General features: G+C 47.6%; 1 protein-coding gene across 1 annotated transcript in view; it reads left to right on the forward strand.

Moving 5' to 3' along the window:
- SUPT20H (SPT20 homolog, SAGA complex component) overlaps window positions 1–18,994 on the forward strand; it is a 54,023-nt gene extending 35,029 nt beyond the window's left edge. Inside the window, exons 16-22 of the mRNA XM_060236299.1 lie at window positions 389–497; window positions 2,153–2,314; window positions 4,394–4,478; window positions 6,689–6,816; window positions 13,618–13,673; window positions 18,088–18,193; window positions 18,909–18,994. Of these exons, the coding sequence (XP_060092282.1) occupies window positions 389–497; window positions 2,153–2,314; window positions 4,394–4,478; window positions 6,689–6,816; window positions 13,618–13,673; window positions 18,088–18,193; window positions 18,909–18,994 (732 nt within the window). The remainder of the gene's footprint in view (window positions 1–388; window positions 498–2,152; window positions 2,315–4,393; window positions 4,479–6,688; window positions 6,817–13,617; window positions 13,674–18,087; window positions 18,194–18,908) is intronic.
- Window positions 18,995–19,469: the final 475 nt, after the last annotated feature.

Consider the following 19,469-nt stretch of genomic DNA (forward strand, 5'->3'; position numbering starts at 1 on the left):
AGACTCCTTTCAAAAATCACAGAGGCAGTTTAGCTCCCAACAAACGTCTCTGAGTTTCTTATGACTTTGCAAGTTAGGGATATTGGCAGAAGTCATTCTGTGGCCGTTTTCAGCAAGGCCCCCTTTTCGGTTATCAAATGGCAGCTGACTTATGGCAGACCTGTAGGAACAGAGGTGGAATGGAGGAGGAACAGAGGCGGGTGGCCATTGCCTGCCTTTCTGTAGCAACCCTGGACTTCCTTGGGGGTCTCCCACCCAAACACAAACCAGGGTCCACCCTGCTTAGCATCTGAGGAGACTGGGCTGGCCTGAGCCATGCAGATATTCAGAAAATTCTTAAAATTAAATCCCTATTGAATCCCATTTCCGTATGTTTTTGTTTGTTTAGCAGCCAGAAAGTATATCTCCTTATATTCAGTCTTCAGTGCTGGGCAAAGGTGTGAAACACCGACCACCTCCCATCAAACTACCTTCAGCTACAGGAAGCAGCTCTTCAGGTAAATGTTTAAAGCATTTTCTCGGTCATTTTGAGGGTAGCGTAGGGGTCCCCGACTCTTTTGAGCCTGTGGGCACCTTTGGGATTCTCACACAGTGCGGCGGTCTCCTCAGCGACAAAACTGGCTGCTGAAGAAGTCAGAGCCAACCACAAAATGGCTGCCACAGATTACCTGCGGTCACACATTCAGTAGTCTTGCGATCTAATAGCAGCTGCTGCCAAAGCAACCAGCCAATCGACTGTGCCCACTTTCCAGAAGCATTTGGGCATAAGCAAAGGTGTTGACAGGTGCCACGGTGCCTTTGGGCTCCACTTTGGGGATCCCTGGTGTAGAGTTTATGGTGGGGGGTGAGATTCCTAAGCTTGGCTTTGTAGGTAATATTCGTTATAGTATAAATTTAGAGAGCCAGTTTGGTGTAGTGGTTAAGTGTGCAGACTCTTATCTGGAAGAACCGGGTTTGATTCCCCCCTCCTCCACTTGCACCTGCTAGCATGGCCTTGGGTCAGCCATAGCTCTGGCAGAGGTTGTCCTTGAAAGGGCAGCTGCTGGGAGAGCCCTCTCCAGCCCCACCCACCTCACAGGGTGTCTGTTGTGGGGGAGGAAGGGAAAGGAGATTGTGAGCCGCTCTAAGACTCTGTCCTTGAAAGGGCAGCTGCTGTGAGAGCCCTCTCCAGCCCCACCCACCTCACAGGATGTCTGTTGTGGGGGAGGAAGGTAAAGGAGATTGAGAGCCGCTCTGAGACTCTGTCCTTGAAAGGGCAGCTGCTGTGAGAGCCCTCTCAGCCCCACCCACCTCACAGGGTATCTGTTGTGGGGGAGGAAGGTAAAGGAGATTGTGAGCCGCTCTGAGACTCTGTCCTTGAAAGGGCAGCTGCTGTGAGAGCCCTCTCAGCCCCACCCACCTCACAGGTTGTCTGTTGTGGGGGAGGAAGGTAAAGGAGAATGTGAGCCGCTCTGAGACTCTGTCCTTGAAAGGGCAGCTGCTGTGAGAGCCCTCTCAGCCCCACCCACCTCACAGGGTATCTGTTGTGGGGGAGGAAGGTAAAGGAGATTGTGAGCCGCTCTGAGACTCTGTCCTTGAAAGGGCAGCTGCTGTGAAAGCCCTCTCAGCCTCACCCACCTCACAGGGTGTCTGTTGTGGGGGAGGAAGGTAAAGGAGATTGTGAGCCGCTCTGAGACTCTTCGGAGTGGAGGGCGAGATATAAATCCAATGTCATCTTCTAAATTTCTATGGACAATCTATCTTGGTCACTCTTTCTGCGCTGTTCTGTCCAGTGGTGGGTGGCTTAGTGACCTGGCCTTTCTTGGAGCAGTTCCCCGACACCAGCACTCTGACACCTACGCGCAGTGCTTTGACCATGTAGAGGCCACACAGATGCCCTTTACTGAAGAGGGGAGGCAGGTGCTCTTCCCGCTGGAAAGTGAGAGGCCATAGAGAGAGCAGCCTATCACAGAAAGGGCTGGGTTGGGGGCACATCTGACCTTACTGTGGGCAAATCCAGGCAAATTTTGATTTCAGGGTTGCTGTAGGTGCTAGAGACAATGTTCACTGCTTGCATTGCACTCATGTTTTTAGAAGAACCCGCTTAGAAGGGGAAATAGCATTTCTGATGTTGGTCCACGGAGCATAATGTGGCTTAATTGTGCTTTTTCAGGTAATATTTTTAGTCCACAGCAGTCAAGCGGTCACCTAAAATCCCCAACTCCTCCTCCTCCTCCTTCCAAGCCTCCCGGCGTCTCTCGGAAATCATCTCAGGAGCTGAACCAGTTGAGCCTGCTCTCACCAGCAGTCCTGTCCCCCACCAGCTCTTCACAAAGTGAGTCCCGCCCTAAATTCTCCGTTAAGTCTTCATAGGCAGAGTTCTTATGCTAAACTTCCTAACTGACTGATTGGAGAAACCTAAAGGTCCAGCATATGCTACGTTGATGAAGTTGTGCGGCATTTCAGGCCAGGCCTCTGTTGACTGTATGTACTTTGTTTGCTGTAACTGTATTTGTTTTTCTGTTTAAACATATCTGTATGCACCCTTTGTGTATACGTTTTGATTCGTTATATGCAATCAGCGTTGGTCTCTCTTTGACACAGCCTGATGATCCACGTTGCCTGTAGAAGCTTCCAAAGCATAGCGCTTTCCCACCACCGAAGCTGCCACTTAAGACCGAGTTTCATTTACGTGCTTTTAAAACAGCTAAATCTTTTTTCGTTGTCGTCAAATATGGTGCAGTTGTATCTCTGTGTATGTATATAACACGATCAGGCCCAACGTGGCAATAACAATAAACGATAAATGGATTTTTTTAAAAACACTCCGACATTGTTTTACAAATCATTGTTGAGGACCAAAGAAAAATACGTGACAATAAGTTCGCTATAGCAGTGACATTCGTTAAATATTGTTTTCCGAGCGGAGGAGACTGCCAACATGGGGTTTGGGGCAGAATCACAGGAATAACAATTGTAGATTTGAGCCAGAGTATTTGTATGTCTTATGTGAGCAAATGTGTAAAGAGAGAGAGTAAAACGAGGAGAGTTTGTCAGCTGTGAGTAGAACACCAACCCGGACCTTCTGTCTGCTGTGCAGCGTAGCCTTGGGGGTGTATCTGTGGCACAGTTTTAAATTCTTTAGATGATTCATTTTTTTTTCCTGCCTTCTTGTTTTGCACAAAGAAAACTTGTAACAAAGCTTTGATCTTTTTTTCCCCCCTGTCTGATCAGCAAAAGGGGATGGCTTCTTTTTAAAATGTTGCTGGTACGAATTGCTTAAATCTGTTGCACCCAGATAACTGTGGTAAATAAGGCTGTGCCCATGGGTTCTGTACATTCACATTTATTTCCTTTCTTTCTGCAGGACATGAAAGCTAACCCCCCCCCCAAAAAAAAACAAATCCCAAACAATCCTCAAAACATAAAACAAAACCATCTCAAGAGATTTTGGGCTCTTTTCATTCTATTGGTACAGTGTCTATACAACAAATTATACATGTAAAAAAAATTAAATTGCGAAGATAACATTATTTAACTACTACCACAAGCAATGTTCCTTCCTTCCTCCCTCCCTCCCTCCCTTGGGCAAAGTCACAACCTGCCATAGATAGCTATTTGTACTGTTTACCCAGTTTGGTCACCGTTTGTGTTTTTGTGGAATCTGTTTTTTCCTTTCCGTTTTAGTATTACTCCGTTGTGTAGATGATACATTAGACCCGTTGAACAAAAAGGTTTCTAGAAGCAAAATAGCTTCGTTAAAGAGATCAGCCTTCATGCGAGGAGCCATGACATCAGAGTTAGAATGCGTTAGTGGAATAGAACTGAATTGGGATTGCATTACAGCGTTTTAAGCTTTTGTAGTGCGCTTTATGTGCCATTTGCTGCACCCTTTTGTTTGTCAGAAGTAGTGGCTATTAACACATGCCATTCGTTGGTTTTGGTTTTTTCTTTTAATCTGGAGCAGACTGTCAGAACTTAAGGGCACTTTCACATAACACGCTTTCAATCCACTTTCAGTGCACTTTGCAACAGTGCACTTTCAAAATCCACTTGCAAACGATCGTTGAAGTGGATTGAAACTGCATTATTTAGCATGTGTGAAAGCGCTTGTATACGTTAATATTTAATTAACCTTATTTAATTAAAGGACTGGCCTTTTTAATGAACTAGCACCTCTTATTTTTCCCAATGAGCAGGGTCTGGAACTCCTAAGCCATCTATTCCTCCTCCAACCAACACCCCTTCATCGACCCCACACCCTCCTGATGCTCAGAGCTCCACTCTGCCTCCCCCTTCTGCCACCCCAACTCCCCACGATTCAGGCTTCGCCCCTCTGCCCAGTTTGCTCAGCAGCAAAGGGCTCTGAGCCGAGCACTGCCTGTAATGACCATTCCTCTTTCCGCCACGGTAGTGTCCGTTACTGCAGGAACCTCCTCCAACCAGGTCATGCCAAACGCAGCAGGACTTAACTTCATCAATGTAGTCAACTCCATCTGGTAAGTTGGCTTCCGTGCGGGTCTTGCTAGTTTGCCTCTTGGGTGTCGTAGCATTGCGGTCGCTGTGCCCTCTAAGGATGCTGCTCTGAGGACAGGCACCACGCGGAGGGGTTGGGCGATGCTGCTGCTGCAGATAATTGGACGGAGGGCCTTTGGGCCTTCAGTGCTACTTGCCTGTGGACAACGGCATTTCTACAGAATCGGGAGTTGGAAGGGGCCGTCTAGTCCAATTAGAGCCAGTTTGGTGTAGTGGTTAAGTGTCTGGACTCTTATCTGGGAGAACCGGGTTTGATTCCCCACCCCTCCACTTGCACCTGCTGGCATGGCCTTGGGTCAGCCATAGCTCTGGCAGAGGTTGTCCTTGAAAGGGCAGCCGCTGTGAGAGCCCTCTCCAGCCCCACCCACCTCACAGGGTGACTGTTGTGGCGGAAGAAGGTAAAGGAGATTGTAGGCCGTTCTGAGACTCTGTCCTTGAAAGGGCAGCTTCTGGGAGAGCCCTCTCCAGCCCCACCCACCTCACAGGGTGTCTGTTGTGGGGGAGGAAGGTAAAGGAGATTGTGAGCCGCTCTGAGACTCTGTCCTTGAAAGGGCAGCTGCTGGGAGAGCCCTCTCCAGCCCCACCCACCTCACAGGGTGTCTGTTGTGGGGGAGGAAGGGAAAGGAGATTGTGAGCCGCTCTGAGACTCTTCGGAGTGGAGGGCGGGATATAAATCCAATATCTTCTTCTTCTTCTTCTAGTCCAACCCCCCTGCTCCATGCAGGATCAGTCTAAAACATCCCCGGCAAGCGTTTGTCCCGCCGCTGCTTAAAGGTTGCCGGCGAGGGGGAGCTCAGCACCTCCCTCAGTAGCTGATTCCACTGTTCAACAGCTCTCACCATAAAAACGTGTTTTTTTTTCCTAATATCCAGCAAGCACCTTCCTGGCCATTAATTTAAACCCCTTATTGTGAACAGAATCACAGGATTTTGTGCTTTGCGTCTTCATTGATGGCGAGGGAAAGAGCTGTCACGTTGCTGCTGACTTACGGTGGCCCCGTAGTCTCTCTTGCCTTGAACAGCCCTGGCTGGGGTCCCCCCCCCCTAAGCCGGCTGCCGCTTGACGGCACCTCACACGCACTTGCATAACCGATATAACGGGGGGGGGGGGGGTTTGGTGGGCCTCAGGACACACGGCGGTCACCTAGCTCGTTGGATTGGTGAGAATCGCCTGGCGTGGCACTCCCTGAGCAACAGAGCGAGTACCACAGCCCGAAGGATACTTCCCCGGTCTCTCTCAGGCATTGCTTAGACATTTCCCCTAACTGTGCGGGAGCCACTTACCTGGTGCCTTGGGATCGTGAAGCTAGCTACAGGCTTTGATTCTGCTGAAAGACCCACATAGCTGGGGTAAACCAGGGGTGTCAAACTCATTCGTTATGAGGACCGGATCTGATGTAAATGAGACCCTGTTGGGCCAGGCCATGTGTGCCGTGAAATGTAATGCCAGGAAGTAGAGAGATAAGCAGGAAGCGGAGATATAGACACACAGGTGCTTTCTTTGTATCTTTCCCATGGGATTGAGGGAACTGGGCAAAAGAAGCTCTGGCTCTTTCCCCCAAGGGATAGAGGAGAAAAGATAGAAGGAAAAGAGGCTTGACTCAGTAGCTCCGCTGTGCGATTGAGAGAACCTGACCAAGCAAGCTCACCCTCTCCTTTCTTCCTCCTCAAAGGAGGAAACTCAGTCAATGGAGAAAATATAGAGGCTGTTCTCTGTAGTCCCTGTGCGATTGAGCAAGCCTGGCACAGCAAGCTGCGACTCAGAAGGAAGTAAGCGAGAGGGAGAAGGAAGCGGACTTGCTCGTGGGCCTGACAGGAGCCCTCTGGGGGCCTGATCCATCCCCCTGGCTGCATGTTTGACACCCCTGGGTTAAACGTTCTTCCACCTGTGGAGGAGCCATTTTGGGGGGTAAATGGCTCTGTCGTGGCCGGAGGACCATATCCAAAGGCAGCTGCAATGCTGTCTGTTCGCTTGCTCTGTTTACTGTAGCCAGACTGAGGTTGTGCCTGTTTCTAGGTGAACAGAGAGGCCTCCAAATCAGGCAGCGACAAGTTGTGTAATAATACAGGCAAAACACCTGGAGAGCTTGCTCAGCAAAGATCCGGGTGGCAGACTCTGCTCTTTCATGCCAAGTGCCACGCCAGTGTAACGTCTGCCCCTTCCTTTCCTGCAGTGGAGCACAGACACTGATGAGTGGCTCTAGCCCCAGCCCGGCAGGCATAAACCTGAGCAGCGTTCTCCCGCCAGGAGGTCTGTTACCCAGTGCCCTGCCTGCCCCCATGCCGCCCAGCTCTCAGCCAGGTCAGTACACACACAGGCTGGCCGTGGATGCTTGGGGAGGGCAGGGAAAGAAGGGTTGCTCGTCTCCCGTCTTTGGTGCAGCCCCACATTGGGACTGTGCCTGCATGCAGGCCAGCCACAGAAGAAACTCTTTCCAAGCTTTGAAGACCTAAGGGGGCCTCCGTGCCCACATAAGAACATCAGAGAAGCCATGTTGGATCGGGCCAGTGGCCCATCCAGCCCAACACTCTGTGTCACATAAGAACATAAGAGAAGCCATGTTGGATCAGGCCAGTGGCCCAACACTCTGTGTCACATAAGAACATAAGAGAAGCCATGCTGGATCAGGCCAGTGGCCCAACACTCTGTGTCACATAAGAACATAAGAGAAGCCATGTTGGATCAGGCCAGTGGCCCAACACTCTGTGTCACATAAGAACATAAGAGAAGCCATGCTGGATCAGGCCAATGGCCCATCCAGTCCAACACTCTGTGTCACAGAAGAACATAAGAGAAGCCATGTTGGATGAGGCCAGTGGCCCCTCCAGTCCAACACTCTGTGTCACATAAGAACATAAGAGAAGCCATGTTGGATCAGGCCAGTGGCCCAACACTCTGTGTCACATAAGAACATAAGAGAAGCCATGCTGGATCAGGCCAATGGCCCATCCAGTCCAACACTCTGTGTCACAGAAGAACATAAGAGAAGCCATGTTGGATGAGGCCAGTGGCCCCTCCAGTCCAACACTCTGTGTCACAGAAGAACATAAGAGAAGCCATGTTGGATGAGGCCAGTGGCCCCTCCAGTCCAACACTCTGTGTCACATAAGAACATAAGAGAAGCCATGTTGGATCAGGCCAATGGCCCATCCAGTCCAACACTCTGTGTCACAGAAGAACATAAGAGAAGCCATGTTGGATGAGGCCAGTGGCCCCTCCAGTCCAACACTCTGTGTCACATAAGAACATAAGAGAAGCCATGTTGGATGAGGCCAGTGGCCCCTCCAGTCCAACACTCTGTGTCACATAAGAAAAGCCATGTTGGATCAGGCCAGTGGCCCCTCCAGTCCAACACTCTGTGTCACATAAGAACATAAGAGAAGCCATGTTGCATCAGGCCAGTGGCCCTTCCAGTCCAACACTCTGTGTCACATAAGAACAGAAGAGAAGCCATGTTGGATCAGGCCAGTGGCCCATCCAGTCCAACACTCTGTGTCACACAGTGGCCAAAAAAAATTTATATATATATATATATATATATATATATATATATATATATATATATATATATACATACCCACACACACACTGTGGCTAATAGCCACTGATGGACCTCTGCTCCATATTTTTATCTAAACCCCTCTTGAAGGTGGCCATGCTTGTAGCCGCCACCACCTCCTGAGGCAGTGAATTCCACATGTTAATCACCCTTTGGGTGAAGAAGTACTTCCTTTTATCTGTTTTAACCTGTCTGCTCAGCAATTTCGTCGAATGCCCACGAGTTCTTGTATTGTGAGAAAGGGAGAAAAGTACCGTACCTCTTTCTCTACTTTCTCCATCCCATGCATTATCTTGTAAACCTCTATCATGTCACCCCGCAGTCGACGTTTCTCCAAGCTAAAGAGTCCCATGCGTTTCAACCTTTCTTCTTAGGGAAAGTGCTCCAGCCCTTTAATCATTCTAGTTGCCCTTTTCTGGACTTTCTCCAATGCTATAATATCCTTTTTGAGGTGCGGCGACCAGAACTGCACACAGTACTCCAAATGAGACCGCACCATCGATTTATACAGGGGCATTATGATACTGGCTGATTTGTTTTCAATTCCCTTCCTAATAATTCCCAGCATGGCGTTGGCCTTTTTTATTGCAAACGCACACTGTCACTCCAGAAGTGACACGATGGCCTCTTCGCCCCCCTATACCGTCGCATGCTCTGGAGGAGAGTGCCCCCTTCCCCTCAGTTCCTTTTCTGCCACCACGGAGGTGGAACCTTCCTAGTCTTTCTGCATCATAGGAATTTTCTTTGCTTGTCTTCGAGTTGCTTTGCCTTTTTCTGGAGAACCAAGACCCAGGACTAGTATTTTCTGACTTTACTGACTTCCTGGTTCCCAGTCTCTGAGTAACTGGTTCTTGCACGTGAAGTGGCTTTCATTGACCTACACACACACACACACAAACACACACCCCTTTTGGGACTGCTGCTCTTAGCTGACTTTTTCCTCCTGGGCGCCTGTCGCATACTATTATGTTTACCAAGACTCTCTTCAAGAAATGCATCCCATGTGCTACAAAAATGGCCCGTAGCTAATTCTGTTTTTAAGCTCACCACTGACATCTCCAATCGATCTCCAAGTACCGGGGGGGGAGGGGGGGGGACGACCACTTAACCTATGATTATATGATAAGACACGGAAGAATAAAATCTCGGCAAAATACACAAACTGAAGGAGTAGCTGACATATCAAATGGCATCCAAATACAAAGAATTAGTAGCAAAAGGAGGAGGTTATCTAAGACAGAAAATGTCTTATGAACAACTGATTACAGGTGATCTAAAATGTCTATATATAAAATAGAAAATATATAAAATGTTATTGCAATGTGAAATAGAAGCAGATCAGGTGGAGGACTATATGATCAAATGGATGAAGAACTTTGGGGAGAATATCCCCCTGAGCCAGTGGGAAAATTTATGGGCAAAAGAAATCAAATTTACTGAATCTCAAACACTAAGAGAAAATTGGTATACAGTGTTCTTCACATCACACCCAAAGAAATTGCAAAAGCAAAGAAGAGCCGCAATGCCAGATGTTGGAAATGCAAGAGTACAAATTCAACCTTCTATCATATGTGGTGGTCTTGTAACAAAGCTAAAAAACATTGAATAAAGATCCATGAAGAAATACAAAATATATTGAAAGTTAACTTCCCAATGAATCCAAAAAATATGTTATTAAACATACTCCCATCTAATGTATCAAAAATTCATTATAAACTATTTAAATACATGGTGGCGGCAGCAAGAGTGGTATTTGCATCAAAACGGAAAGCGAAATATATGCCCAGAACTGATTTATTGGAGCATCTTACTTGCATAATAGACCAGAATCTGAATTTCAAGAAAAATGGAATGTATTTTTGCATATATTGATCAAAATTAGACTGCAAAGCCTTAAATACTAAAATAAGAATAAAATGAGTAGCTCGCTAAAATCTTAATGTGGGGCTGCACCAAAGACAGAAGATGAAAATAGAGTTGCACTTACCTGTAACTGTGGTTCATCAGTGTCTTCTGTGCAGACACACATTCCTTCCCTCCTGCCCGTAGGCAGGCAGGAACTGAGGTAAAGGGGGCTGCTCTCTTCCAAAACATGTGACAGTTCAGGCAGGAAAAGGACATAATGTCAGCTCCAGAGAGTAGGAGTTCCCCCACCCCTTAGGTCATTTAAGGTAAGCAAGAATTTCTTCTATGACGGGCCTGCAGGCAGGCAGAGCCCCAATGTGTGCCTGCACAGAAGACATCAGTGAACAACACTTACAGGTAAGTGCAACTTTGTTTTTCTTTGGCCAGCCATGCTCTGCAGCACTTGATAGGGATTGCATTGGACTGGCCTTTTGAATCGGCATTGTCTGACTTGATTTCCCTGGGGTTGTGCTAAGGGTGTCATGGAGAACACCGCACATAGTCATAGGTCCTAACGGAGGCCCAGAGATGAATGCTTGCTGCCTGTATCTCCCAAAGGGCAAAAGATTCTTTTCTACTGAAAAGCACACACTGGTGGTGAAAGACAAGAGTGTTATTGAAATCTCTGTAGATATGAGAAATCAGCAAGTCATAAGAACAAAACAGAGAATATGCCCTTATGCTCCTGCTGTGAGAACTTTAGTTTAGGTTGGACCATACCACACTGAGCACATCAGCCACTTCCTGGCGTCTACCAACTGTCGTTCTTCAGGGTTCCCATTGCAGATGGGGCATGGCATATTATCTGTTTTGTTCTTACAACTCATTGATTTTTTTAATTATTATTATTATTAGCTTATTTATATTCCACCCATTTCCCCATTGGGGGCTCAGAGCGGAGTACAGCAAATAGAAATAAAATCATAATAAAACCAATTACAACATTTCTCATTTCTCGAGAGATTTTTCACTGGTGTGTTTATTGCCTCCTAATGGCTCACTGGAAAATAACTTCTTGCCCCACTTGTAACTTCTGAATGTTGCCTGGATTCTTCCTCCCAGTCCATTTTTAATCTTCACCCCTATGAGGAGACAGGCTCTCACCTGCTTATGGCATCAGCCACTCTTCCATTTGCCCCTCCTCCAGACCTCCTGGTGGTGGGAGAGAGAAAAGCCGCCCTGAGCCCGCTTCGGCGGGGAGGGCGGGATATAAATTAAAAATTATTATTATTAAAGGAGAGCAGGGGCTCATTCCTTGGTTGAGATCCATAAGGGCCATTTTCTTCTGTGCTAGTAGACAAGTCAGATTTCTGGGATATGTAGGTAACATTGGGAGGTGGGAGGGTGTTTCTTAATGGGAAAAGTGCCCTGAATTTGCAATCTTTGTTTGCCAGCTGTTATGCCCCGCTGGTTTTGGTGCCACATACACCAACAGCAAAAGTCAACTTTTAGTGGTTAAAATCATTAATATTGAATAGTTACTTTCCCAAAATAGGACAAACTTTGATTTTCATACAGAAGCCTCTCAATTTTGGGGGGACAGCAAAGTACCTGTCAACCTTTGTCTTCGAAGTGCAGTTTTTTTCCCCTGTTTGTTTATTCCATGTGGAGTTTTAAAAGGGCTCAAGCAAAGATGTGTGTTGAGTTAGGTGGGCCGTTGGCCTGATCCAACATGGCTTCTCGAACGTTCTTGTACCTGAACACACATTATAGAATTTAAAAAGTTGGAATGCTCTCCCCTGCAGTTGTTTGTATGGTGCTTCATATTTATTTATTTATTTGTAATTTATATCCCGCCCTTCCCACCAGGTGGCTCAGGGCGGTTTACAACATATAAAATCTAACATAAGAGTATAAAATTAAGCATAAAAGTTTAAGCAATTCACAATTTACGTAGTTAAAAACTAAACATTTCACACAGTTATGTACTTAAAACAGAAACATACAGCGATCCTACAAACTACACTCAGTTTCAAGTTTCAGTGCCGGTTAGTTGTAAGCCAGCCGGAAGAGGGCTGTCTTACAGGCCCTGAGGAATTGAGCAAGGTCCCGCAGGGCCCTCACCTCTTCGGGCAGCTGGTTCCACCAGGAAGGGGCCATTACGGAGAAGGCCCTATCCCTTGTAGATTTCAAATGGGCTTCCTTTGGCCCAGGGACAGCAAGGAGATTTTGTGTTCCTGATCTCAGTACTCTCTGGGGAACGTGTGGGAAGAGACGGTCCCTCCGGTAGGCAGGTCCTAGGCCATATAGGGCTTTAAACATTCCATTGTTCTGTTGGCACATGTGGCTCCCAGTCTACCTTTTAAGCTTGCAGGATGCATGAACCTGCTATTTTTGCACGTCTAGTAATGTGTTCTACACCCTTGTTGCCTTTAAAATATTATTTCTTTGCCACAGCTTCAATAGCCAAGAGCACAGGTTTTAGTTCTCCTACGTCTAATATCCATCACGTTTTCAGGGCTTGAAGCTGGCTGGGGTCAACTTGATCATAGCTCTCGTTTGACCTTTTGGCAAGTTTCCCGTTTTGAATTCGGTGTAGATTTCCGCAGGCTACCGTTGCATTTCCGCAATGTAAATTGTGTCCCAGTTTGAATAATGCATGAAGAAAGATAGTGGAGAAGCAAGTGGTTGGATATGAAGGTCCCATAATCCTTTGGGGTCACGCCGTCACGAGCAGGACAATAACGTCAGCCATGGCTATGCTCCCTCACCAGAGAGCAAGGCTTGGGAGAGCCATCTTGCCTTGTACGCCATTTTCCTTAACATTTCATGGAACGCTGAGTCATGAAGCAAACCAATCAGCAGTTCTGCAGCCTGGGATTCAGCTCCTTGAGTGCCTTGTGACTCCCATGAATGGCAACTAAACCATAGAATATAACTCCAGCAACTTAAGATTTTAAAATTCACTGCAATTCTTTCCGCTGCTAATTTCCCCCATTCCGCTTTCAAGCCTTCTAGAGATGTTTTCAGGATCTTTGACCAAACTGTCAAGCTGGAAGTCTTGTGGGGATTCAGGGCAGATGGTCCCTAGGAAGCCCAAAAGACTTAATGTTAAATAAATCGTACGTTTATCGTGCATCGGGAGGGTTGAGTCCGACAACCCATAGGACTGGATCTTTGGCCCACGTTTCTCCTGCACCCACTCCGAGCTGCTATGAGGAGCAGCAAAAGGGGATCATAAGCAGAAATCCCCCACCCCCACCCCGGCTATGTGTCAGTGCTTGCTCTGTTTCTGGAAGAGTTCATGCAAGGGGGTGGGAGAGTTTGACTTTGGCTGATGCTCTTCCTGCATGGCATCTTCAGAGGGCATTTAGAGCTACGGAGCAGGGAGGGCGATCTCTTCTGTGCCCTCCCGTTCACACGTTGTAAAAGTCCTTGTGAGGTTGTCCAGCTCACATATTTGGTCTCTAATATTCCTCAGATTTTTTTTATACTATGCATGTTTGAGAGAGGGGTTATTCTTAACGGTTTTGAGATGTGACTTTGTTGTGTGCATTTAAATTGCAGCCACTTTGCTGGCCCCCGCAAGGGCAGAAAGGCAGGATGCTAATTCTGTAAATAACTTTTAAAATAGTATGAGCAATGCTGTTTTCCCTACGCGCAGCTATAATTTGTCCTTTCTAAACTAATCTCAGTAGGTGGCCCTTTTGGTTTAAAGAATCCTTCAGGCCTTCGACCCTTGAATCTCCTACAGGTAATCAATTTGTTCTTTGGCCCATTTTTTCCCCCTGTGGGTCTCCCTAGATGCATGGGCACGGACAAACAAAGCAGAAGCATCCAAGGAACAGCAAGCGTCATGACACTATCACGTAGCTGAATGGAATCTGGTGCCATGCTGTGAACGACAGTGGGTCATTCACCTGCATTTTAATTGGGCAAATGTTTTCATTTTTATGGTCACTGCCTTGTGGACCCTGGTTGCGTGGAAAGGCAGCATAAAACAGAGGATGATGATGATATAATTTGCGGGGGGTGGAGCATGACATGGAGATTGCTTTTCACATTGGAAGGACTGAGTTGAGCAGAAGGGAAGAAGGGCTGTTCTGTGCATTACCTGAAATTCCAACCCCCCCCTCCCCAGCAGCAAATGTACTTAAAAATCAAAAGTAAGGTATCAGACATTACTCATATACATAAGAACATAAGAGAAGCCATGTTGGATCAGGCCAGTGGCTCCTCCAGTCCAACACTCTGTGTCACATAAGAACATAAGAGAAGCCCTGTTGGATCAGGCCAGTGGCCCATCCAGTCCAACACTCTGTGTCACATAAGAACATAAGAGAAGCCATGTTGGATCAGGCCAGTAGCCCATCCAGGCCAACACTCTGTATCACACAGTGGCCAAAAAAGAATATACACACACACACACACACTGTGGCTAATAGCCACTGATGGACCTCTGCTCCATATTTTTATCTAAACCCCTCTTGAAGGTGGCTATGCTTGTGGCCACCACCACCTCCTGAGGCAGTGAATTCCACACGTTAATCACCCTTTGGGTGAAGAAGTACTTCCTTTTATCCGTTTTAACCTGTCTGCTCAGCAATTTCATCGAATGCCCACGAGTTCTTGTATTGTGAGAGAGGGAGAAAAGGACTTCTTTCTCTACTTTCTCCATCCCATGCATTATCTTGTAAATCTCTATCATGTCACCCCGCAGTCGATGTTTCTCCAAGCTAAAGAGTCCCAAGCGTTTCAACCTTTCTTCATAGGGAAAGTGTTCCAGCCCTTTAATCATTCTCGTTGCCCTTTTCTGCACTTTTCCCAGTGCTATAATATCCTTTTTGAGGTGCGGCGACCAGAACTGCACACAGTACTCCAAATGAGACCGCACCATCGATTTATACAGGGGCATTATGATACTGGCTGATTTGTTTTCAATTCCCTTCCTAATAATTCCCAGCATGGCGTTGGCCTTTTTTATTGCAAACGCACACTGTCTTGACATTTTCAGTGAGTTATCTACCACGACCCCAAGATCTCTCCCTTGGTCAGTCTCTGCCAGTTCACATCCCATCAACTTGTATTTGTAGCTGGGATTCTTGGCCCCAATGTGCATTACTTTGCACTTGGCCACACTGAACCGCCTCTGCCACGTTGACGCCCACTCACCCAGCCTCAACAGTTTTACAGTTTCTTTGTTTAAACGTTTTGTATCCCACCTTTGAACGTCAGGGCAAAATACTTAAAAATCAATAATACCGATACATCCCCAAAACAAGAAAAAATAAATAGCAAAAATAAAAATAATAATTGAGAAGCGAGAAAGTAGGAGAGCCAACATTGCTTCATAGGTCAGACTAGGTCCTAGAAGACCCGGGTTCAAATCTCCACCCAGCTGTGGAAGCTCATTGTTTGATCTCAGACCAGCTGTTCCCTCTCAGCCCCACTGGATGAACTAGGGATGGGGGAACCATGTACGTTGTTGCCCTGGGCTGTTTGGAAGGTTAGGTTAGGCACCTTGCCCGCCCTGTTTCTGCTGAAGATCGTGTGCCCACTGGCACCTCGCTGCTGGGCAGCCGTCTGGAGCCCTGGCTTTCCAGACCCCGATCGATGCTGACCGTGTGGCTGCACCAAATGAGTGGATTAGTCTCAGAGGCGTGCCCAATAAGAGAGAGAGAGAGCTGCAGAGCCTAGGGAAGAAAATAGAAATTGGACGAAGCAGAAATGTTGTGGGAAACCAAACACCAAGTGTATTATTTGGCCAGAAGCAGTCACAGTTGGCGGGAATATCAGCATAGTTAGATATCAGGTTAAATTGTCTAACAGAGGAAACCCTATAACTCAGTTTATGATGTGTTCGCATCAAACACATTGTAGCATGTTGTTACCCAGATGATCTGGATTTAAGCAATTAACGTATTCCTGAGCATAGGTTATGCAGGGTGAGGCCAGGTTGTACCGCTGTCGCCCTTCTGTAGTGCTGTGGGTTGCATCGAATAAAGGTCTTTGCACCTGCTACACATTTTGAGTAAGGAAAGTTTTGCCTGCGTTTCGCTCATTCCAAAAGAGAAATAATTTTATAAGAAGGGTCTCCCCCCCCCCCCCCCCACTTTGGTGCTCTCAAAAAGTGCCACTGTTTTCATGAGAACCTGAAGGAAAAAATCAATTGAGGAAACAAGCTTTTTATTCGGAATCCTCTGGCCTTCACATCGCTACAGATTTCAGTTACTTGAAATGTTTTTATACTTGCTTTCCACTCAATCAGGGTTCACAAGGCAGAGAACATTAAAACCGTGACATTTGTGCAATTAAAAACACGGTTAAAAAGATAGAACCATTGCGTTAAAACGCATAAGGAAGGGAGGCCAGAAACCATTTCAGGTGAAACGGAAGAGTTGCCTTCTGCTGGCGGGAAAATTGTGATCGAGGGGAACCGATGACTCTCCCTGGGGAGGGAGTTCCCCAGTTTTGGTGCTGTGACCAGGAAGGCCCTATCCGAACATCAATAGATGTTGACCTTGTCTTTGAAAGTGGGCTCGCCTTTTCGAGAAGAGCCGCCCAATTTTGTACCCTTCGCAGGAGAGACTCAACCAAGCATATCGAGTCCAACGTCTTGTTTTTGCACTCGCTTATCAGGAGCCCCCGCGGTACTTTCTAACTCTCGCCTTCAATCTTGCACAGCTTCCAGGTGGCTGCTTGGTTTTCAGCTCTCTTCAGCAGCAGCAGCCGCCACCCCCTCAGTCTATGGCAGCCAGCCCTCAGCAGCAGGTAGGCAGAGCAGGAACCAGGCAGGCCCTTTCTGCTGGCAGCTTCCCCTTTCAGAACAAGCAGGATGCCGTGCAAATGGAGCAGCTGTGACCATCCACACGGTTCACCTGGCAGTGCCACAGAGAGGTGGTTACTTGTTGCTCACAGCGGCCAGGCATGGGGAGGACTTAGAGCAGGCACAGGTGGAGCAAGAATCCTCACAGGCCACCTGCTGGGTTTGTGTGTTTCTCAAAGCTCTCTTATCTACTCCAGCAGAGCACGGTGATTCTTCCCAGGGAACGTTGCCGCGGCAGAGCACCGTGACCCCTTCCCGTGAACATTATGATTCTAGAAAAGGTCAAGCTAGTCCCCCTGCGCAAGCACCAGTTGTTTTCAACTCTGGGGTCACATTGCATCACGTTTTCATGGCAGACCTTTGATGAGGTGGTTTGCCATTGCCTTTCCCCAGTCATCTGTACTCCCCCCCCCCCCCCCCAGCAAGCTGGGTACTCATTTGACCGACCTCGGAAGGATGGAATGCTGAGTCAACCTGGAGCCGGCTACCTGAACTCAGCTTTTGCCGGGATCGAACTCAGGTTGTGAGCAGAGGGCTCCGACTGCAGGACTGCAGCTTTAACTACTCTGCGCCACGGGGCTCTTCCATTATGAGTCTAGACATTTGTTATTGATGAGGTGATGCTTGTTCTCGCACCCAGTGGGGTGAAAGGGAGGTCTGGCATTAAAGATCCCAAATCCAGGCTTGTTGACCTCCGTGGAAAGAAAAAATATTTTGCATCTCAATGGCTGGACATAAGAAGACAGAACTCCAAATGCATTCCATCCTTTTTTATTTACCATATATCACAAGAACTGTTCTGTTTCCCCTTGTATGAGAGGACCAGAGATTTGGTGATTGAGAGCCAGTTGTTCCCCTGTTCCTGTCCTCTCCAAGTGCGTTCAGGAGTGCCTTGGGCTAGTATCTGGACTGATACAAAAAGGCCATTGCTTGGGTCTCTGTAAGAATGTTACATCTCCTGGGAAGAAAGGGACTAGCAAGAATGCATTTCTACATGCAAAAGAGCCTTTTCAATCATGGCACCAAAATTTTGGAACTCTGTCCCCGGGGAGATTGTTCTAGCTCCCTTTGTCTGTGTCTTCGGCCAGCAGCTGAACACTATTTTGTTTAGTGTGTCTACTCCCAAGTAAGGGTTATTGGCTGTCCTCCCTGATGCTGGTGGTGTTTATGAGTTTGTATTGATTTTTTAAAAAAATCTTAGATGGTTTTCAGTTTGCCGCCTTGGAGATGCCAACTGGCTGGCAGCGCGACATAAATTAATAAAAATAAACCCAAGCTCCTTCCAGCTGACTTGATTGTGCAGCATTTCCAAGTCTAATATCAATTATTTTTTTCTGGCCAGGCTTCAGAGCAAGGCTGCACAAACCCAGACCAGGCCTTATCTGCACAGCAAGCAGCCATGATGAACCTTCCTGGAGTAGGAAACTTTGGGCCACCTCAGTCAGCTGGTAGGTGTGTTTGGATCTTCTCCCTCTGGTAAACGTTGCACTGCAGAGCTCTGCAAACAGAGAAGCCCCCGGAGAGGAGCATGAAGCTTGCCTAAGGTCCCACTCACAGATGGTTTGCACAGAAGCCACTGCACGGTTGCTACAAGTGCGAGACCCGCCCCCCCAGGAAGTCCAGGGGCTGTATTTAGAAGGTTTAGAAGATTTTGGATTTATATCCCGCCCTATACTCTGGATCTCAGAGCCACAAAGCGGTCACAATCTCCTCTACCTTCCCCGCCCCCCACGATAAACACCCTGTGAGGTAGGTGCTTTTACAGCAGCTGCCCTTTCAAGGACAGTTTCTATGAAAGCTATGGCTGACCCAAGGCCATTCCAGCAGGTGCAAGTGGAGGAGTGGGGAATTAAACCCGGTTCTCCCAGATAAGAGAGCTATGGCTGACCCAAGGCCATTCCAGCAGGTGCAAGTGGAGGAGTGGGGAATCAAACCCGGTTCTCCCAGATAAGAGTCTGCACACTTAACCACTACACCAAACTGGCTCTGTATGCAGAGACAGGCACTGAAGAAAAACAGGTTGCTTACCTGTAACTGATGATCTTCGAGTGGTCATCTGTGCAGTCACACACATGGGTCTTGCCACAGGCAACGGATCCATACCTTGGAGTCTCCCAATAGCTCACCTAGAGCGTTTTTTGGCGCACTCTCCCTGGGGAGCAGGCATTGACTGCGCATGCCTGAAGCGAGCAGGAGGCGCCACTCCCACTCAGTTTCTTTCAGCCGCTACTGACAGTCTACACAAGTAAAAACCAGAGCAGAAAAAGCCAGCAGAGGGGAAGGCTGGGTGGGCGTGTGTGACTGCACAGATGACCACTCGAAGATCATCAGTTACAGGTAAGCAACCTGTTTATCTTCATCATGGTCTCTGTGCAGTCCCACACATGGGTGACTAGCAAGCTGAAAGTCAAAAAGGAAGGTGGGTGCTGGCACGAAAAAAACATTTTCATACTTACAACGTATGCATGCACTCACCTGGGGTGATTTCAGTGGAAGATGGACCTGAGGACCGCTTGGCCAAAGGAGGCGTCTCGTCTGGCACGAATGTCTAAAGCATAGTGGGAGACGAACATGGATGGCGAGGACCATGATGCAGCAGAGCAAACGTCCTCTAAGGAGACGCCCTCCAGGAAGGCCGAGGAGGTCGAGACTGTTCTAATTGAGTAAGCCTTAAGACCCTCAGGTAAAGGTTGGTTAGCATCTTCGTAGCACAACCGGATTGCA

Source organism: Heteronotia binoei, chromosome 4, assembly GCF_032191835.1.
Source record: "Heteronotia binoei isolate CCM8104 ecotype False Entrance Well chromosome 4, APGP_CSIRO_Hbin_v1, whole genome shotgun sequence".
Taxonomy (NCBI): Eukaryota; Metazoa; Chordata; class Lepidosauria; order Squamata; family Gekkonidae; genus Heteronotia; species Heteronotia binoei.